This window comes from Larimichthys crocea, chromosome XIV (assembly GCF_000972845.2).
Source record: "Larimichthys crocea isolate SSNF chromosome XIV, L_crocea_2.0, whole genome shotgun sequence".
Classification (NCBI taxonomy): domain Eukaryota; kingdom Metazoa; phylum Chordata; class Actinopteri; family Sciaenidae; genus Larimichthys; species Larimichthys crocea.
This window is the reverse complement of record NC_040024.1, coordinates 8,524,821-8,545,946: the sequence shown is the minus strand read 5'-3', so window position 1 is coordinate 8,545,946 and position 21,126 is coordinate 8,524,821. Positions and strand designations below refer to the sequence as shown.

Genomic DNA, 21,126 nt, shown 5'->3' with positions numbered 1-21,126 from the left:
ACCTTTATTATTATTATTTTAAAGCTAATTTATACAAAATAAACAGTATTATAAATGGCAGACTGTTCATGTTACAGTAAAACATCATCATATTTAATGACAAAACCTTTTTACATGACGTCCATATAGATATCTTTTGATTTTTAAGGTAGAATATGGAATAAAACACCAACTTTAAACATTAAATCAACAGTATTAACACCTTTTTACCACTTCACAGCCACAGAGCAACTGTTGCCGGTCAAGCTGCATTGTGGGTAATGTAGGCGGACAAGTTTTTTTTTACAAGGAGGAAGAATGTGGATACTGTAGTTTTTTTTTAAATAAATACTGTAATAAAATGTTTTTTTATTGGATTAGAACCATAAAAACACAACACACAGCCACACTTCTCCTTTAAATGCCACATGTTTGAACCTCAGCTCATCAGTTCTAACCCGGCCGAATGACGCCTGGTTGTTCAAACAAGCCATCTGTAAGATCCTGCATGACTTTAAGCCTTAATATAATGTGAACAGGTGAGTTGTATATAAATTCACCCTCAGTACAGTTGTCATGAACGGGGAAATTAGCTACAGAGACCAAAACTGTTTTTTGTACCAGGCTGTAAACATGTTTATTTCTGCTGTGAAACATGGGGACTTATGGAGACTGACTCACTTCTGGAGCCAGCCTCAAGTGGACGTTTGAGGAACTGCACGTTTTTGGTTTTTACCTTCACAGCCTTCACGGGCATTTAGACAAAGTTGGCAACCGAGTAAAACACATATTTCATGGCAAAAACCTTCATTATTATTATTTTAAAGCTAATTTATACAAAATAAACAGTATTATAAATGGCAGACTGTTCGTGTTACAGTAAAACATCATCATATTTAATGACAAAACCTTTTTACATGACATCTTTTGATTTTTAAGGTAGAATATGGAATAAAACACCAACTTTAAACATAATATCAACAGTATTAACACCTTTTCACCACTTCACAGCCACAGAGCAACTGTTGCCGGTCAAGCTGCATTGTGGGTAATGTAGTTTTTTTTTTGACAAGGAGGAAGAATGTGGACGCTGTAGTTTTTTTAAATAAATACTGTAATAAAATGTTTTTTTTATTGGATTAGAACCATAAAAACACAACACACAGCCACACTTCTCCTTTAAATGCCACATGTTTGAACCTCAGCTCATCATTTCTAACCCGGACAAACACAGGATGTGGAGTGGGAGGTCACATTTCTTCTTTTATACACTCAAAGTGTGTGTGTGTGTGTGTATAGACAGATCCTGTCTGTCTGTATAAAGCCTGTCTGTCTGTCACAGTTAGAAAAACCCCGCTTCTGACGTCAGTGGAAATCCCCCCCTCTTTTTTTTTTTTATCTCCTGTCAACAAAACATTTATAAAACATTTAAAAAACATATTTCTAACCTTGGAAGAACACACACTCTGTGATATCCGATCATGTTTATTATAATGAATCACATTAAAGGTGTTAGTTTAAAGTGTCTCACTCCATCATGCGGGACCCCTCCTCCTCCTCCTCCTCCCCGGTCCCGCAGCGTTCAGTACCCGCCCTGCGTGACTGATCCACGGTGCGTGTTCGTCGTTTGGTTTCGGTTTTGTCTTCGGGGTTTCCACCCTCTGATAGGCTGCGATGTCCAAAACTATCTCACACACACACGCACACTTCCTCATCCGCAGATCCACAAAGACACACTGACGGTTTTTATTTTTTTTTATTTGGATTTTTCCGAACCGACCGGACCGGACCGGGGGATCGACCCGGTGACAGCCCGGCATGTGTTGAGCTTTACTCGGATACATGTTGTTTGTTTGGTTCGTGACCGCGGAAGCTGGAAACGAAACTTTTAGAGGAGACGAGCCGAGCTCATGTAAGAACAAACACACACACACACACACACACACACACACACACACACACACACACACACACACACACACACTGTGTGTTATTATAACTGTGATCGCTTTATAATATCCACATTAATGTTTCTGTGTGTGTGTGTGTGTGTGTGTGTGTGTGTGTGCACACGGACAGGAAAGCAAATGGCTGCACGGTAACACAACACACACACACACACACACACACACACACAGGCTTGTTTACATGTCTGCACGCTCGTCTACGTCACTACGTCTCACTTTGTAACGCGCTAGTTACCTTGAAAGGATAGTTACTTTTTTATTAAATGACCGTTTGCTGTTAGAGACAGAGTACACAGAGTTAGGTATGCAAGTAAGTTACTTTCATCTCACAAGTACAGTTACTTTTCAGGAGTAGTTACTCTGTTACTCTCTTCCAGGAGTCTATATTTTATTAAACAGAGTACACACACTTCAAGTTTGCACAGTTCAACTCCACTTCTTACTAAAGTATAGTTACTTTTCAGGTATAGTTACTTCTTTAGTGTAGTTACTTTGTTGCTAGGCAACACTACTACTCTTCCTGGAGTCTATATTTTATTAAACAGAGTACACACAGTTTAAGTTTACAGTTAAACTCCACTTCTTACTAAAGTATAGTTACTTTTCAGGTGTAGTTACTTCTCAGGTGTAGTTACTTTGTTGCTAGGCAACACTACTACTCTTCCCGGAGTCTATATTTTATTAAACACAGTGCACACAGTTTAAGTCTGCACTTAAACTCCACTTCTTACTAAAGTATAGTTACTTTTCACGTGTAGTTACTTCTCAGGTGTAGTTACTTTGTTGCTAGGCAACAACTTCTACTCTCTCCACATTTTCATCAAACATGTTCCACAGCATTTGTCGTTAAGCTTAGTTAAATTTCACTTTTTTACTCATTATTACGTACAACCTGACAAGTACAGTTACTCTTCAGGTGTAGTTACTTTGTTGCTGGGCAACAACACTACTCTTCCTGGAGTGCACAGGCCGAGTTTAGTTAAGTTTAAGTTTGTTAAACCTCAGAGTAGTTTATATATTATATATAAATGTACAATATGTTGCAAATTAATCATAGTATTTTTCTAGTTTTTTGACTACAGTACTCTGAGGTCTGTCGTGTTCTGCACACTGCACGCTTTGAATCTGTTTTATTACAGACTTAGTTTGACGATAACAGTCAGACAGTCATGAATAATATGTCAGTACTTTAATAACTACAGCTATAAATGGAGACAGACAGGCTTGTTTACATGTTGGAGTTTATGCTCAGGTACACTGTGACCGTTTGTACTCTAGTACTCTTCCTGGAGTCCATATTTATGAAACAAATTACACACTGTGAGTCTATAGTTAACATATTAACGCTGTTATAGCAGAACAGAACTTATTTTATTATTATTTTCTAGGAACTTCCCAGCGTTTTTTAACTTGTGACTCCTTCAAATGTCACGATACAGACGAGATTTCCCCTCTAAGTCATCACACGATGCAGGAGGCCGTGTTTTAAACTGAGCTCGTATCATTTCTCTGTGCATGCTGTGAAATGCTGACAGGCTTGTTTACATGTTGGAGACACAAAGACGGAGAATATTTTTATTTTTAATGTGACTTTATTCTAACATTTCCCTCTGAAAAGTACTTTTTACTCTACTACAATAATCTGACAAGTATACTGTTCAAATAACTATTAATTATTGTTTATTATTTATTGGAATGACCATAATTTATTTCATTAATCTATTTATCAGGAACTTCAACCTTCTTTCAGCTTGTGACCCCTTCCAGTGTCGCGTTTCAGATGATTTCCCCTCTAAAAGTCCCCGATGGTTTTTATTTGAATACACGTTCGAGGCACAAAGAGGTGAAATCGTCTCGTATTTAACAATAAAACCTAAAAAATTGGGGAAAGTTTCTGTAGCACAACTTTGATTTTCATCTCACGGACCGCTCAGATTTACTTCCGAGCACCTCGAACCAGCTACAACGGTAAAACGACGATTAATGATGTAATGTTTGATCAGCCACTCGGGACTTTCTGTACATTTACTTTCTATCATTTAAATACCTCTGAGCTTTGACTTAAAAGGGGTTTTGAATGCAGGACTTTCACTTGGAATGGAGTATTTTAACACAGTCATAGTGGTACTTTTACTTTCGTTAATGTGATCTGTGTTATTCCACCGCTGTAACTGTGATGTTAGTGTTTTACAGATGGAGGTAGCTTCCATGTTGTGATTAAAACAACAACAAGGAGACAGTTTGAACACTTTTTTTTTGGTGAACCTGACGTACTCATGGCTTTAACTAAAGGCTGCTATTTGCCGAACCCATCCACTAACTTAGAAATGATTGTTTTGGTGCCATTTCTAGTTGTAAAGAGAGATTAATCAGTGATATAAGTAATTTACCCAATGTTACATTTGAAATTGAATATTTAATTCAACGAATTCAACAAATGAACTGAGACAAATACCGTTTACACTAAATCTAAAGTATAAATACTCTAGATTTGCAGTATTTATACTTTGCAAATGCAGATTATGTAGGCAAATGCCATCTCTGCGGCGCTGCCCACGCGTCTATAACGCTTTGCACTTCCCTTCTAACAGGAAGAAACAGGTTGCAAAGTGCAAAGGTTGAAAATGTGGCTTTTTAAATTTAGAGCATTAAGTTTCTATTCGTGATTAAAACGTATGATAACTCTAGTAAAGGCTAATCGGATCTAAATCCGCGTGTGACTCAAAGTGCTAAATTTATTTATTTATTTCCACTAAACTCGACATCCAACTCATACCAGAGCTTCTGGGAGCTCATGGTTGATTTTATCTCTTAAAGTTTACGTACACACGTCTTATACTTTAGTGATTTTCTCCTGTTTTTAGAAAATGGCTGGTTATATAGTCTTGTGTTCTTCTTTTCAGTATGTTCAACTCTTTGACACCGATTTAAGAACAAGGGATGGACGGTGAGAGAAGCGATGGGGAGCCGGAGGTGGTGGACGAGTTTGCGTGTGCTGGGATGCTGCGAGGATCTCTGACCTCGCTGCACGGCACCGTGGAGCGGATCTTCGGGGTGATTTTTGGCATCGGGGCGGACGATTTGTCTCAGGGCAACAACGGGCAGATATGGCTGAAACTACGGGGGAAGAGCAGCAGTGTGAAAGCTGCCAAAGTAAGTCCTGATGTTGTCTTGTTTTGGAAAAGGTGATTAAAGTTGTTATTGTCATTACCGGTACTCTTAGTCTACTTCCTGGGAAATGATTCATATTTAAGTGTTGACTCAGTCTCAGAAGGTTGACCACATATTTGGGTCGAAACTGACACGTGAAATGCAAAATGAATTAAGTCCTAAACACAAGTACACGACTTAGGACTGAGCTGTTCTCTGAAGGTTTCTCCTCTTACAGTGCCAATGCAATAAAAATCAGTAATCACACAACTGTCAAGTACAGATATGACATATATACGCATGCAGTTAGTTCCGTGAGTGCTGATATAGAGAATAACAGCACAGAGATTTTTAACTACATGTATCACTCCGCAGGTGTTCGACTGTTACATTAACGTTGCAGTCGTTCACAGTTAACGGTCGTCGTTTATCTTAGACTGAAACAAACATATTTCTACAAGTGGTTTAAAAACACACAAGGATCAACCGTTTACTGCTGTTAGAAACCGTCAGTAATCAATACACAACCATTAATCAAACCAATAACACATTCAGCTGATGGTTGCCAGTTAACAGGTTACTCGTTAAACCGAAACACCAGTTACATTGCCCAGCTCTGGTTCTGGCATGACACCGACAACACTCCTCGTCTGGCCACTTCTTGGTAACTTACTCTCTCGTTTTCTCTTCTTAGCTTCCTCCCTCAACGTTCTCTTCAGTGTTTTCTCCTCTGTAATTATCCCCATAGAGGCTGCCGGTTATGTTACCTGTTTGCCAGCTCCGGTTCTGGCACAACACTAGTTCTACTGCCTGTCCACCCCAAGCCTGAACACCTCCTCTTTCCAGTGGTCCAAAACACCTGTGCTACAAACACCAACACTTATAGTCCGTGCAGCCAACAAACTGAGATAACATTAGATGATATTTCGATTGTCTACTACTATAGTATTTTCCCCTACTGCCACAGTAATAATACAGCACTCCAATGATACAAATGTTTCTTTCTTGCAGTTATTTGTGAAGGGAGTCGTGAACCAGGAGGAGCAGCAGGAGGTTTCCTATCCCGATGTTCTTCACTGTGTCTTCTGTGGAGCCAGAGGACTGTTCATGGACTGCCTCATAAGAAGCACCTCAGCACATATTGTGGTGAGTGTTTTTGTTCTTTAGTTAGCCAGAATATGTGCACAAATATATTATATAACACGTGAGCTTTAAATATATGTTGATGCGAAAGGTAGAGGACTCAAGTGCAAACACCGACCAGAGACTGAATCTCGTTTAAACAGTTTATGTACGACACAAAGGGAAGGTGCAGTTCAGGCGAAGTGTGTCCGAGGTGGTGGAGGGCAGACGTGTAGACAAACAAAGCTGGACGTGGCAGGTGGACGTGAAACGGGGTTTTCCTGACGTACCGGGTAACTCACGCTTAGTCAGAACGTTGTCAGAAGATGATCTGGCAGAATCCAGACGGATGAGTCAGGGTTTTTATGCAGCATTGGTTGGTCGGTTGGTTGGTTTTCAGGTGAGGCCATGAGACAGAGACAGATAGGGGAAGGGGAAACACACAATATGACTTATCTAAAATTAACAATTCACAGTATTCACAAGGGGATGTGCTGAAACACACATCTAAAGCAGGGTTTTTTTTTTAAGTCTGACACTAGAGTTTGACCCCCTTTTTTTTTTTGCCTATATTAAGAATTTGGCTAATTGGCACCATTAAAAGTCTCCGAAATTAGCTTCTAGACGTTCCTGTTTGGAGAGTGTCCTTGGATATACAGACAACTATCACAGGGTTACTTTGATATTGAAGAAAACTTAGAAACATGATGATTTTCCTGGAGTCATAAGTCTTTATTTTATGTTTTCTGAGCGGATTTTTGGACGTCGGATCCAAAAATATGTGTAGCCTAAAGATGTGTAGACCAATAGATTCCCCTATCTTACACACCGAACCTTTAATAATCCAATACAATCCAATTATGAGTCAATATCAAACAAGGGATTAGAGATCATTGAGGTGAAAATAGACAGATGTGAGGGTTAAATAAAACAAACAAGACACCAGCTAGACCAGCTAGAGTTCACAGACAGATATCACAAGTTTCCTGATATTGATTTGCATCATGTGGCAACAGTATAAAGTCCTCATAGTTAAACATAATAGTCACAAACTGTGAACCTTGGAACAAGCCAAGATAATAATTTCTAACCACTCACATACGCATTACTCACTTCCATCATTGTACAAATGCCCCACCAACACAATCAACCTGTTACTTCATACTCAGTGTGCCATTTCTTGGGACTATGCAATAACGATATTGACTAACAGCATGACATCCTGGGATTCCCTTCTTCTTTTTCTTCGTATTATAACGAGAAATTACATTATTAGTCAATATCACTTTTATGTCTTAAAGATGTTCCATACCCCTGATGAAGTAACACCTTAATGGAACACTGTGGTGTCGTAACTGGGGATTTTTAAGCTATTAATAAAAGGCTTTGTCAAAACGCAAATATACAATTATGGGAAATTTCATTTACTCTTAATAACTTGATTTGATCACTGTTTGAAAATCCCTTTTTAATGCGACTACACCCCTTTTTAGGTATAACGGTGAAGCAAGTTTTAAAGCAACATTGCGTAGAAATTGGTATTCCAGTAGTGCAGTATCACTGTAATAAATATGGACAGCTGTACATGTGGACAGCTGATTGTGACTGAGGTTATGGACAGCTGTACATGTGGACAGCTGATTGTGACTGAGGTAACAATTGTGTTTGACTTCAGCCCATCATGAAAAATCACTGCACCTTTGTTGATTTGAATAAAACCAGTCCGTCAAAGCAGCAGGATGCAAGGCGCTGCATTGGCCTCGGATGGCCATCAAATACATGCAAGTCCACATTCCTAAAAGATTATTTTGATTACATGAAAGTATTTCAATACTTAGTGCCAAAGCACTTTGTATGGCTTGATTGTTGTGGAGTCTGTTAGGACTTCAAACACATGGATCAGTCCCTCAAACTGGACATCTGGGATTGTTCCGTTACCTAATCTAATTCTGTTTTCCTGTCAAACTAGGTTGGCTCTACAGGATTCCTGCTCATATCAGGTCTTGCAGAGCCGGTGGTGCGAGCCTACTCCCTTATTACAGATCTGGTGGAGAGGTATGAGGGCACACAGTCCAGACGCTCTGAGATTGGAGACAGAGGTCCAGGGGAGTCTCTGGATTCACGCCGGGCCTTCAAAGCTCTGGTGGAGAAATGGGAGGACAGGCATATCTTGGATCTACTGGTGTTACCAGGGTCGGTGAAGGAAATCCTGTTGGATTTGGTGAAAGAATCAGGGCTTGGATCAAGCCCCAGCCCAGCACTGATAGATGCAAGATTAGGGGATTCGGAGGGTAGATGGGACAGCACTACTGATCGTTGGGTTGAGGGGATGCCTGGAGGTTCGGCAAGCAAAGACTCCTTCTTCAAGTCTTTCTTCACATCTGCAGGAGCTCGAGGAAGGGCAGAGGGTGCTGAGGAAAGACTTGTGCATTCTCCACAGGAGGTGGGAGAAGAAGGGCAACTGGAGCAAGGGGCATTAGGTCCCAAGGTGACTGAGGGAGTAGGGGAAGAGGAAGAACAGAAGCTGCAGTTTTTGCTTCTTTTAAAGTTCTTCACAGCCATGGGGTACACGGAGGATGTCGTGAAACGAGTCCTCGCCCAAACAGGACCCAAAGAGGCATCGCAGATACTGGACTTAGTTCAACAGGAGCAGGAACGCAGTGACCAGGAGCAGATGATTCAGGGTGGCCAAGATCTGAAAAATCATGAAGGCATCGCCTTGAATCAAAGTGAGGGGAACCGACCTTGTGAGACGGAGCACAGAGAAGATGAAGAAGTGACAGCAGGAGGAGATAAGATAAGTAAAAATGGAGAGGTGGGAGAAGTTTGTGAGGGAGAGGAGGAAGTAGCGTCAGGAAGCATGAGACATTTTGAGGGCGAAGGTCGGACTGAAGAAAAGGAGGACGACTTTGTCTTGGGAGTGGTGAAGAAAGCTGCAGCCAGCTGTGGCTACATGGAGCAGAACGTAGCCAAAGTTTACAACATGTTGCCTGATCGATCCACCCACCAGCTACTCCTGGAGCTCCAGAGAGGGGAGAGCAAAGAGATGGACGCCTTTCGGGAACAGCCGAGAGAGATGGATGATGTGGTGCTGGAGAAAGGAGCACCAAAAATTGGACCAACAGAGGACGAAGCAAGAGGAGAAACTGAGCTTTTCATACCTGCAGAAAAGAGAGAAGCTGATGATAAAGGATGGGTATTAGTTCCAAACCTAGCTGCACCTGTTTCTGAACCAGATTTGTTTACTTGGATTAATAAACCCCAGCAGCCTCCGACAAATCAATACGCCTCCCAGCCAAAGCGGCACAAGCCTCCGAAGTCACAAACCCAACACCAAACCATCCTCCCTGAAGTCAAAGGGCCACCCATGCCTATTTATTCCTCATCCTTAAATTCTCCACACACCAATTTCCAATCCAGCAAACAGTATGACCAAACCAGCTACTGGCCTAATCCATCCAACCAAGACAATGTCTTAAATCCAAAGCCCCAGGCCTCTAACTCCTCAAAACGGGCGCTCCAAACCCCTCAACAGCCCATCTTCACAGGGAAACACTCGTCTCCGACCAGAGCGAGGGAAAGACGGGGCTTCAACACCTCTTCAGTGGTTGTGACAGGGGAGCAGCGGTTCCTGGAAGGCCTACAGATGCCCTTTGACCTTCAGCTAACAGACCAACCTGGGGACCCAAAGCTGAGGACGATCATCATTGATGGGAGCAACGTGGCCATGAGGTGGGAATTACTCAAAGCTGATGATGTTATAGCAGGATAGTAAAGGTCAGTCCAATTCTATGGACCCTCAGCCACTAAGTGCTCATTACTGGGTGGTTCTGCATGTCCAGTTATCACCATACAGTCTGTACTGTCAGTTGTGGTCTTTGGATGTTTGTTCGAAAAGGTATTTAACAATGAGAGTAACGACTGCTATTATTAAGAGAGAGATTTAACCGTTATAATTCAAATTAAGCTTCATAACAGTTCCTCTTAATTTTATAAAAGTAGGTTCCACCTGTGCTGATTTTATTACAAACCTTTGTTTGATGTCTTCCACAGTCACGGGTTGGGTCATTTTTTCTCCTGTCGAGGAATCGCCCTGGCCGTCCAGCACTTTTGGGACCGAGGCCATCGACACATCAGCGCTCTCCTGCCACAGTGGAGACAGAAGTTTGACCCCAAGATCAAAGGTAACACTTCCTGCAGTTTGCATGGTTTGTGCACTTTATGAATTTACAATAACATGAGACAACCAAAGAGTTACTCTTCACATTTGAGAAGCAGGAACATGTGAATCTTTGTCAGTTTATCTTTAAAAATGGCTTTAACACTTACAGAAATACACATATACATATTTGTTAATTTATTCATATGCATGCACGTCCATGTTTTATCCCATTTACCGCATTCAATGGTGCATTTACTTAACCACACACTGTATATTTGCAGTGTGGCTTTTATTTGATTCTGAGTCACATGTAGCAGGAAAACAAATCAGAATTTGGCAAACACGTGAGTGTGTGTGCTTACCACGGACTAAACACATTGTCTGTTTGTTCCTGCCTCTCAGAACAGCACTATCTCGGTGAGCTGCAGAAGCTGGGCCTCGTCTCCTACACCCCGTCCAGAGAGGTCCAGGGCAAGAGGATCAGCTCGTACGATGACAGGTAGATACGCTCTGCTTGTTTCAGTCGAGGCCCTAGAGATTAGAGAGGAAAGTATGAACAGAAAATTACTGGTTTCAGTACTGGCTGATGAAATCTGTGAAAGTGACTCTTGCCACTGAAGTGGTTAAATGTTCAACAGCTCAAACTTAAAACTGCCATATTCCTATTTGTTTTACAGGATCAGATTTCAAATCACTGATGGCATCATTGTTTGTAAAACCATGTGAAAATCCTGGTCAAACACTGGATGTAGTCTACCGCCGTTAATGGTTTTCTGGTTTAGTATTTCCTGTTTTTTCCTCGGGCGTCTTGTGTTACTTTACTCTCCGTCTGTTTTCTGTGTCACCTGTGTTTAATTAGTTAATTAGTTCAGCGTTCCTTGGTTTCATTGTCAGTGCTTCTTCCCATGACACATTTGCGTAAATAAGTGAGCCCAAATGCAGATGAGGAGGTATAGTGAACAAAAAGTAGCCTTAATTTAACTTACTGAATTCTTGGAAAAGTCCAAGAATCCAAGGATAAATAAGAAGTCCAACACAAGTCACAAGAGATCCAGAACAGAACACAATGCAGCCTGACAATGACATGAAGGAACAAAGGGACTAAAATATAAGACAGGACAACAGGTGAAACCAACCAACCAATATACAAAAATATATAAAAATAGTAAAAATACACAAAGCTACTGTCAGTATGTAGTGTGGAATAGCTTCTTTTCCCGGTTGCCTTACTCTCACGTTTCTCCTGTTTCCACAGATTTATGCTGCAGCTTGCACAGAAGACGGACGGAGTCATCGTGACGAACGACAACCTGAGAGACCTTTCAGACGAGTCCCCTGTGTGGAGGGACATCATCAAAAAGAGGTATAAAAAGACGGCAAACCGGGAAGACAGAGTTGCAAAGTATCTAGTCATTTTCCTTTGGCTTGGTGTGTTTTGGATTGAGTAATGTTCTCAGATATACAGCAGTCTACACTTCTGAAACTTGTTCAAAGGACTAGTCCATTAATAACATTGTGTGTGATCTCCCCAGACTTCTTCAGTACACGTTTGTTGGGGATCACTTCATGGTGCCGGATGATCCTCTGGGCAGAGGAGGGCCTCACCTGGATGACTTCCTACGCTCAGACCACAGGTATTATCACTCACTTTTCTTTAAGGTAGCTCAGAAACTCCGTAGAACTTGGTAATTTTTGCGATTTGGAGTGTCTGATTACATTACTTATGATCAAAAACTAGCGAGACTTTGCACCCAAACATCAAGTACCCCGGGCTTTGGGGGAATGTCCTTTTCCCAGTGGTCCAAAACAAGGAATTATTTGTTTGATTTTGGTATATGTCAAGAAAATAACTCTATACAATCTTGTGTTCATTCCCTCTCAGGACTCCTGACACAGGAAACCACTCTTTTGCCGGAGTAGCCACCAATTTCCCTCCCTCCAAACCTCCACGCTCTCAAACGGAGGTCCTGAACTACCGCGACCGAACTCCGGGTGGAGCTCTGGATGCAACACGTGGAGGGAGTCGGGGTAAAGGGAGAGGACATGGAACGGGGTGGGATGCGGGACACCAGCACAGGCAGTTTGGAGCTTTAGGTGCAGACAGGAGTCCAGAGGAGACCGCCAGCTTGAGGGAGAAGCTCTGTCAGGTTTTCGCGGGTCAGGACAACATGGTGGCGCTGGTGCTGCAGTGCCACCCGGCACAGATGGACATCAACGTGCTGTCTGATTTGATCCTGGAGCAGCAGAAGGACTAAGACATATTTTAATCACGACGTCTTCTCTGGGTTAATTCAGACTTTTGAACTTTGCCCTGATTTAAGTGTTTCCCACCAAACGACTACAGCGAATCACACTGGCTAATCATTTACCTGCATTAACTCACACATAATTTAACTATGATGTTCGACTCATGTATTGCTGTTTCCTTCCTCTGATAATTGCATTTTAAAGGTATTTTTTTAAAAACGTTTTTAACATATTCCCTGTTTTAGATACAAAGTGAAAATGTCCTTATGAACCAAGTACGCTCTGTCTTTTTAGACCTATCAAGCAGGGTCGGACTAGTTTTCCATTTTAGTTTAAATACTGTCCCAAATATGAACCATTAACTTCTGCTTACTTGTTGGAGACCACCATCCTGACCAGCATCAGGTCAAAATGTGACTAATACTTGGATTTATGACTAAACAAGTACGGCTGTAGACCCTTCAGACTTGTTGAATGCCTGTTTATTGATTAAAATGATTAAAAACAAATTTGAATTTTTTTTGTAACCTGTTAAAAGTTTTTTTTAGCTAGTGTGGGAGGCACATGGATAGTTACATGAAATGGTTTGGGTACATTTTGTACATTAGGACCTTCAGCTGTGGGGGTGGATGTCATTTTTCCATGTAAGAATAATACTAAACCAATCTTTACAATATTCTGTACACTCAGATCTATATTTTTTAACTTATTTTAACCTGGTCTGATGTCGATGTGACTCTACTTTTGAGCCTAAGATCATAGAGAGTGTGTCTGGATGAGGAAACTGAGACGACAGCATCCATATCTCTGAAGATCAGATCTTCAATCCAGCCTCTCAAAGTCAATTTTTACCATAGTGCGCAAGTTGTGGGATAGAATAATTTGTATTGTTTATTTATGTACATTTTAAGACTTTGATGCTGATTTTTGCCCATGTTTCTGTATTAAAGTATTTCTTGATTCAAAGGATTAAAAAAAAAAATGTATTTTTTTTAATTTATTATTCTTCTTTCTTCCGCCATGGGAGTCTACGGCAGCCCATAGAACCGTATGTTAAAAAGTTGTCAAATTTGGCACATTGATTAAGGGCAGTGGTATGTGTAATGTCACCAAGTCACATGTTGGCAGTAAACACAGTATAGCGCCACCAATGGGTCAAAGTTCAAGGTACATTTGTGCATGTAACTCATGAACCGTAAGCCAGATTTTCAAAAACAAGGTATCGTTGGAATCCTTGGATCATAGGGAGTTCAATGCACCCTATGACGTCATAATGTGCCATGATAGATTTTGCTCCATATTGGAAAATGTCAAAAGTGAAACTAAATTAGTCGGATTTCTCAATTTCGACGTTGTTTGTGTGCTACAGCCAATCGGAATCAGCGGTGAAGGCGCCAATTTCGATGTCAGCTCATATCTCAGGAACGCTTTGGCGAAACAAAACCAAATTGCATGGCATGCTTCGGGGCTGTGTCCCAAGTGCAGGAAACAAATATGGTGTCATAACGTCTCTAGGGGGGCGCTATAATTAGCAAAACATGATGAGAAACTAAATTTCATGTAGCTTAAATTACTATATTACATACATGATTGCTGATCTGCATGGGGCCCTCATTGCTGCTTGCAGCTATATTTTACATTACTTATTATTTTATTATTAGCGATTTGACAACTTTGCAACAGTCAAACATCAATCAACAACACAAGACAAAGCAGCCAGTTATAGCTACTAGTCCAACAGCAGTCAGCCCAGCTCGGCGTCTGTCTTTCAGCCTTTTATTTCACCAAGCTCTCACGACCACTAAAAGTCAGTCCCAGATTTCCTCTTGTCCGGTGGCTTCTTGACTCTTCCTAGCTTCTGCCATCAACATCCCCTTCGATCTTTTCGCCTCTGTCATTAAGTCCATGGAGGCTGCCGAGACCGGATTATATTGCCCACTTGCCCAGCTGTTTTTCTTTTTTTTTTCTTTATGAATAGAGTGAAAAATCAAGTGTTTGTTGTACCTGCTGCAAGACTTTTTGTGTGAATGTTGGATCTTTGGGGTTTGGCTTTAGTCAGCACCTTCATCTTTACTGTAGTCCTTCTCTGCGCAGCTGGAAAACAATGGCACTATTTTAATAAAACATTCACTGATACCTCCAAGATGATCTCAGGACCATCCTGACTGTTCACTCACTCAGTATAAAGCATATTTACTGCATCATTTCTAAACAATTCAGCCTCAAAGTTCATTATTTTGAATTGAAAAGGGCATTATGTGCAATATTTACTCTACTGTAAAATCTCTTTGATCCATAATTTCTGACAAAGGTTTGGCTAATCCTCACTCCAGTCCTGAGATCAAGTTAGTTAGTAAGTTCTTCACCATCCTGCCAATGTGTATACTCACAAGTGCATCAAATGTGCACGAATCTGCAGCCAAAATAGTCCCCAATAAATGCACTATTTACTCCTTTATGCTGTAGTTTTACCAAAAGCTTCAGGGTCTCCCTGAAGTTCTTTAGACTTTTACATAAATTAAACTATGTATATGACTTGTTTTTTATGATTAACATTTGCCTTTGCCATGTCACAGAAAAGATCGGAAAGTCATAAAAATTAGACATGTTCAATGTCTATTGAAATTGTATCAAAAGAATACACGTAATATAAAAGGGGATGTGATAGTGATGTTGCACACACTTTATAGCAAATACTGAATTAATAATCGAGACAAAAATCGAGAAAGATTTCTTTTTGGGGACTTCAGTTCCTTCCATCTTCATTTCTCCACTTGTCCTTCATGTATCCTTCTGTCTGAGTCTGTTGGTTTCTTATTTTTTTGGCAATATCTTCAAGCCCACCTTGATGCTCGTAGAAAGTCCCATTTCTTTCAGCAGAACATGAAACTGACGAAACACAAAGCATTTAATTTAGCAGTTTTAGTGTCATTCAGGTGCCGTTTGGTAACTAATCCTAACTCCTGACCTCTCATTAGAGAAGCCATAATATGTCTGACAAAACTACACTGTGATTAAGAAAGAGTTCACCATTATACCATTTGAATGTAAACAGACATTCAGTGTTTTGGACATGTATCTCACCAGCTTTTCCATGTCATCTTCACTCATTTGTGCCGTAGAGGTGAGTTTCACTCGCATGCTAACCACATATTCTGCAGAGAAACAAAACAACATTAACAGCCGTCACTGAGACAAATACAAGAAAAAGTAGAAACAGTTGTGGATGGTGTAGCCCAGATTGGACAAACTAAAAAGTGGCTCTAGATAGTCATTTCCGATTTTTGCACATATCGCGGCTAACTTATTTTGTCCTTCCTGCTAAGAAGGACAGGGTGAGGTGAGGGGATTTCAATCAGCAACTACACCATGCCACTAAATCCTACAGACCGGTCCTTCAAAGATCATGATCAAAATAGTTTCCCACACCTTCACTTCTTGTTTGACCCCCCTCTGGAGTTGAATACTGTTGCGATGAAACCTCTGCAAGGTGGGGACATAGATAAATTGGAAATTATATTTATCACATACACTATGATGGAGAAAATCTTTTCAGCTCAAATAATGGAATAAAAAATTGTCTATTGGTGGTTGGGAGGAAGTTTCTCTTCAGCAAGTCAAGATATAGTAAATTAAACAATAGCAATGTTAGGTGATTGGCTTTCATCGATTAAACTGATGTTTCTCACCAGGAGTGGATGTTGTTTGATCCACCAGTGACGTTGAAGGCTGCTCAGAAGAAGTCATCTCTGTCCTACGTAAGTCTCCCTCGATGGTCGTTATTTTGTCTGACGTTGAAGTGGTGATGGTGGTGGTGGACAAAAGTGGCTTTGTTGAAGTTTCATCTGCAAAATGGAGACATGGTGTTCACAGGGTGTAACAATGCTACCACCAACAAAACTAAAATGAACTTCACTCACCTGTAGTGGGTATTGTTTGGTCTACCTCTGGGGTTGAAGGCTCCTCAGATGAGGTGATCTCTGTACTTAGATGACTAGTCGTTGATTCTGTCTCGGAGGCGGTTCTTTTATTTTGGGTCACTGTGGTGATGGTGGAATGATACATTTCATGGGAAGTTGGGTCTGCAAAATGGAGACATAATAGCAATTCACAGGGTTGGACATTGCCACTAATCCAAGACCAGTCAAGAGATAGTCAATAAAAGCAACAGCCCCTTTGCCTCGGTTCAATTCACATATGTTCTTTGATAAGGGTCCCTTACTCTGACCCATTTTTAACTGGCATGTCTTCATCGATTAAACTGACGTTTCTCACCAGGAGTGGATGTTGTTTGATCCACCAGTGTCGTTGAAGGCTGCTCAGAAGAAGTCATCTCTGTCCTACGTAAGTCTCCCTCAATGGTTGTTATTTTGTTTGACGTTGAAGTGGTGATGGTGGTGGTGGACAAAAGTTGCTTTGTTGAAGTTTCATCTGCGAAAGAGGCATGGTGTTCACAGGGTGTAACAATGCTACCACCAACAAAACTAAAATGAACTTCACTCACATGTAGTGGGTCTTGTTTGGTCTACCTCTGGGGTTGAAGGCTGCTCAGATGAGGTGATCTCTGTACTTAGATGACTGGTTGTTGATTTTGTCTCAGAGGTGGTTCTTTGATCTGGGTTCACTGTGGTGATGGTGGAATGATACAAGTTGTGGTCAGTTTTGGCACCAAAATGAAGATGTGATAAGAAATTACAGTCAACTTAAAGTCAAGATATCGTCAACAAAAGCAACTCTGTTTTCCATTGCCTCACCAGGAATGGATGTTGTTTGATAAACCAGTAAAGTTGATGGCTGCTCAGAAGTAAGTTCTGGACTGGATGAGTGTCCCTGGATGGTCGTTATTTTGTTTGGTGTCTCTGTGGTAGTAGTGGTGGCCAAACTTGTCTGGTTTAGAATTTCATCTGCAAAATGGAGAGCTGTTTTCACAAGCTGCGACGTCACCACCATAGACAAAACTAAAATGTGATTGAGTTCATACTGGAGGTAGTCTTTGTAGTGGTTAAGGCTCCCTCAGTGGTGGTTATTTTGTTTGGCGTCTCTGTGGTAGTAGTTGTAGTGGACAAAACTGGCTCTTCTGGAGTTTGTGGAGAAAAAAAAGCAGACCTTGCTGTTAACACTCTTCACTGGAACTACTTCTTGAGAGAGAAAATGAACGACTTAGCACAAGCAGTGGTTGCAGCCAAGCCTTTCACCAAAACTGAGATAGACCCACTCACCACTGTCTATATAGCAAATAAATGTGAGTTCCCTATTGCACTCTTCATCCGACCACAGGCCTCCATTGCCCAGATCAGTAGCAACACACTCCTGCTTCTCTCCAGCATTATCAGGTTGTCCTTGCTGCCAGTAGCGGTAGTTGGAGACACTTTTATCTGACCATTCCCGCATCCTGCACAGAGAAAAGTCTGTCATTCAACATTCTGGAGGGCCTTTTGGGAGAGAACTTGGAGAAGACATAAATGTCCTTTGAGACATTCAATTATTTTACAGTGCAAGACAGTTTCTCATTCAAACGTACTTGGTCATAAAACAAAGTACTGAACAGAGTTTTTACAGTTCATCCTAAGCAGGCCTTGAATGTTTCCAATAAAGTTCAAGGAAATTCCACCTAATAGTGGCGCTAGAGGCAAATAGGTGGCTCTCTCATGGGGTCAAGTAACATAATGTAATACTCTCCAGACCTATAGAGGCCAATCCAGACGCTCTTGTTGTTGGCCAAAAGTTGTATTTCCTTGTTCTCTCTCTCATTTCTAACACTGGCCAAGTCTGTGTAGAACTTCCTGCAAAACAGCTGAGCGTCAGACCAGCTCAACTCCTGTTCAACAAAAATGAAAGGCAGATAGGAAATCCTGGAACCTGAGGAAGAGAAGAGAGATCAGAGCAAGGCCTTGATAACACAACACATCAAGGCATTTATGTGTCCATCTTTGAATCTATATATATAATCTGAACTGAGACCATCGTAGCAGATGAACGGGTTTCTCAGGGAACACCGTGTGTCCTGCCACACCCCTCCACTCCACATCGTCACGCACATCTGGTCTCCGAGGAAGTTGTCGGGCTGACCATAGTACCAGTTCCTGTAGTTGGCCTCTTGGTCTCTGTAGTAACTGCTGTTTGAAAATGACCACCTCCAGCTGGTGAGGTTATCATGCAGCCCAATCCAGGCCTTCCCCGTAGGTCTTGAGTCTCGAGCTCCGTTTACCAGTCGGTTCATGTCTTCGATGTTGAAGATGGTGGCGAGGTCAGCGTTCCTCTCTCTGCAGTATGTCTGGGCCTTCGACCATGTCAGGGTAGTATTGATGAAGTAGTACTGAGGAAGGCAGCAGGCAAGAGAACACAGTCCTGCAGATGGAGGACAGTTTACATCTGGCATTAACATGTATCTTGACCTGATTACAAGTGGACAGCACATCTCTACAGTGACTACTTGAGATCGGATCTCACTTCCTCATGTATGCGCCAGAGATTAAAAGAAGAACTTGTTCTTTGGACCTCTTTGGCCCATGAAATCAGACAGCAGGATTCATGTGTACCACAATGCGCAAGACGTTGCTACTTCTTCGGTGTTGTCGCACCGTAAACATGCCATTACTGCGCAAATGAGTACGTACTTCCGTTTACAGAGAGAACAGTCAGTTGTGCATTTTAAATCCTGGTGTAAACAGGGCCACTGTCAATGCCTGTGCTTCGTGACATGGGCTCAGAAGAGGTCCCAAGAAAAGCTTTAGGGTTTTGCAAGATGGTTAGAAGTATAAGAAATCCTACTGAAATCACATTGTGAGCTGTTGTGAGTGTTTCGCAAGAGATGAGTAACATTTACCTGCGAGGAACAGGAGGACAGACGGCCTCAACTTCATGTCTGATCAGCTTTTTTCCAGTTTCCCTGCAACACACACATTAATATTTACCTTTTCCAAGACACTAAACAGAATGTACCAAGGGTTAGGCATACATTCAACAGGTGAAAGCGTTCACTGACGAGGTGTACAAGGCTGCAGGGAGTGGTGGAATGTGGATCCACTTACTTAAGTGCTGTAATTAAGCACAATTTAAGGGACTTACTTTATACAAGTTACTTCTACTTTACACTTCTCATTAACTACATATCAGAAGGAAATACTCAGGACAGTACTACGCTTTGGCAAACTGGTTAATTTAGATCTGAAAATTTTACACTCAAAAAACATATATGTATGATATGTTAAGTAGTTCCAAGTTTAATGAGCACTTCTTTGATACGTGACAAACATTTTGCTGATGATACTTTTGTATTTTTAAGAGTTTGAAAATAGGGTGTTTCTTGCAGGGGAGTATTATTACAATAACATTTTACAAATTTCTTTACATGTCCAAAAATCACAAAGTTTCCTTGATTTAGATTGAGAAAAAAAACTGACTAGCTGTTGTGTAATGTAACTACAGTTAGTACTATTATTCAAGTACAGCACTTCAGCATAATTTTGACATATACATAATTTACTTCTACTCCACGATAGTTTAGAGGAAAATATCCAACTTTTTACTCTACTACATGTCACTTACAGTTTAGTTTATATGATATGATGCAGTACTATATTACAAATCCCAGTAGTAAACAAAGTATCTACAACTGTTTCCATTGACAAACTACAACACACTGGTGATATAAATAATATAAACATACTTATGTACTGTTACTGAAGTAGTTCTGAATTCAGGTCTTTCACTTGTAATGGAGTATTTCTACTCTCAGTAAAAGGATTTCTACCACTATTGTCTTAAAATTTAACAAGAGCAAAAACTGTCATGTAGTCTGTCAAAACCTGCACGAATAATTCAATCGCTTAAAGTAAGACACTAGGAATGAGTCTGTGGGGCACGTTTAAATGATGAAATTCAGGCATAAAGACATTTTATTACACTTTAACTCCTAGGAAAATGGTCTTTACTTACCTGTAGCTGCTTCTTTGTCGAGTTGTACTTTTTTTCCTTCTACGTAGTTGCTCAACTGTGTTGTGCACAGGGCAAATTCTTTGCAAAAAAGCGAAGAAACATTCTCACCAGACAAGTTGCTGGCCCCAACCATCCTCTCTTTTCTCACTTAAGTGACATCATGCAACTTCCCAAGGCAGGACAGGTTTTGGTTTTAAGGGCACAGGCAGCCTCGGGGTGCGTGAAAAGTGGATAATGAGTTCACGGCTTTTAGCTTCTCAATTAAGTCTTTGCATCAGAGATGAACGCTTAAAGTCGATGAAATTACGTGCAGCAAGTTAACAATCTATAATGTAAATACAAAACTAAGATTCTGCCAAATATAAACCAGATTTCAAGACATGAAAACAGGCTTTCGTCCACCTCTGGTTGTGTCCATGGTATATAGCACAATAATACTCTTTGATATGTTCCAATATAGAAAAATAATGCATTGTGATCGCTTTAATAGCTGAGGCTAGTGAGGGCAATTTAAAAACTAGTAACAAATACACTTTTATTTTGACCATAGTAATTACTTTT

At 40.9% G+C, this 21,126-nt stretch overlaps 2 protein-coding genes and 1 long non-coding RNA gene across 9 annotated transcripts; 1 reads left to right on the top strand and 2 right to left on the bottom strand.

Annotated features, from left to right (window-relative positions):
- Nucleotides 1-1,578: 1,578 nt before the first annotated feature.
- Nucleotides 1,579-13,608, top strand: khnyn (KH and NYN domain containing). 2 transcript variants are annotated; one of them, XM_019266614.2, is made up of 10 exons: nucleotides 1,579-1,891; nucleotides 2,059-2,077; nucleotides 4,850-5,099; nucleotides 6,108-6,242; nucleotides 8,188-9,950; nucleotides 10,272-10,402; nucleotides 10,783-10,879; nucleotides 11,636-11,743; nucleotides 11,913-12,014; nucleotides 12,263-13,608. In XM_019266614.2, the coding sequence occupies exons 3-10, from the start codon at nucleotides 4,887-4,889 to the stop codon at nucleotides 12,633-12,635; spliced, it is 2,922 nt and encodes a 973-aa protein (XP_019122159.2). In that variant the 5' UTR covers nucleotides 1,579-1,891; nucleotides 2,059-2,077; nucleotides 4,850-4,886; the 3' UTR covers nucleotides 12,636-13,608. The 2 variants fall into 2 exon arrangements, with proteins under 2 accessions (XP_019122159.2, XP_019122158.2); XM_019266613.2 differs by lacking the exon at nucleotides 2,059-2,077 and having other exon boundaries at nucleotides 1,580-1,891.
- Nucleotides 6,250-11,712, bottom strand: LOC113747627 (uncharacterized). Its single transcript, XR_003463743.1, has 4 exons — nucleotides 11,611-11,712; nucleotides 10,743-10,911; nucleotides 10,250-10,362; nucleotides 6,250-6,549 (listed from the first exon to the last, which is right to left on the bottom strand). It is a non-coding gene; the product is annotated as an uncharacterized LOC113747627 (long non-coding RNA).
- A 1,681-nt stretch (nucleotides 13,609-15,289) lies between the features above and the next one.
- On the bottom strand, nucleotides 15,290-21,091 carry LOC104933551 (cell wall protein DAN4-like). Of its 6 annotated transcripts, XM_027287698.1 has the most exons (14): nucleotides 20,566-21,091; nucleotides 19,454-19,516; nucleotides 18,589-18,975; nucleotides 18,312-18,486; nucleotides 17,847-18,019; nucleotides 17,609-17,704; nucleotides 17,382-17,531; nucleotides 17,132-17,251; nucleotides 16,894-17,058; nucleotides 16,548-16,709; nucleotides 16,317-16,472; nucleotides 16,057-16,110; nucleotides 15,712-15,782; nucleotides 15,290-15,516 (listed from the first exon to the last, which is right to left on the bottom strand). In XM_027287698.1, the coding sequence occupies exons 2-14, from the start codon at nucleotides 19,488-19,490 to the stop codon at nucleotides 15,442-15,444; spliced, it is 1,821 nt and encodes a 606-aa protein (XP_027143499.1). In that variant the 5' UTR covers nucleotides 19,491-19,516; nucleotides 20,566-21,091; the 3' UTR covers nucleotides 15,290-15,441. The 6 variants fall into 6 exon arrangements, with proteins under 6 accessions (XP_027143499.1, XP_027143500.1, XP_027143497.1 ...); XM_027287699.1 differs by lacking the exons at nucleotides 19,454-19,516; nucleotides 20,566-21,091 and having other exon boundaries at nucleotides 16,548-16,667; nucleotides 16,903-17,058; nucleotides 18,589-19,189; XM_027287696.1 differs by lacking the exons at nucleotides 19,454-19,516; nucleotides 20,566-21,091 and having other exon boundaries at nucleotides 18,589-19,188.
- Nucleotides 21,092-21,126: the final 35 nt, after the last annotated feature.

Coding starts and splice junctions, on each gene's coding strand:
- khnyn (XM_019266614.2), top strand. CDS start 4,887: ATGGACGGTGAGAGAAGCGATGGGGAGCCGGAGGTGGTGGACGAGTTT. Junction 6,243..8,187: donor GCACCTCAGCACATATTGTG/GTGAGTGTTTTT, acceptor CTGTCAAACTAG/GTTGGCTCTACAGGATTCCT. Junction 10,403..10,782: donor GTTTGACCCCAAGATCAAAG/GTAACACTTCCT, acceptor CCTGCCTCTCAG/AACAGCACTATCTCGGTGAG.
- LOC104933551 (XM_027287696.1), bottom strand. CDS start 19,045: ATGTGCTGTCCACTTGTAATCAGGTCAAGATACATGTTAATGCCAGAT. Junction 17,705..17,846: donor TATTTGCTATATAGACAGTG/GTGAGTGGGTCT, acceptor CACAAACTCCAG/AAGAGCCAGTTTTGTCCACT. Junction 16,473..16,547: donor CCAAACAATACCCACTACAG/GTGAGTGAAGTT, acceptor TCCATTTTGCAG/ATGAAACTTCAACAAAGCCA.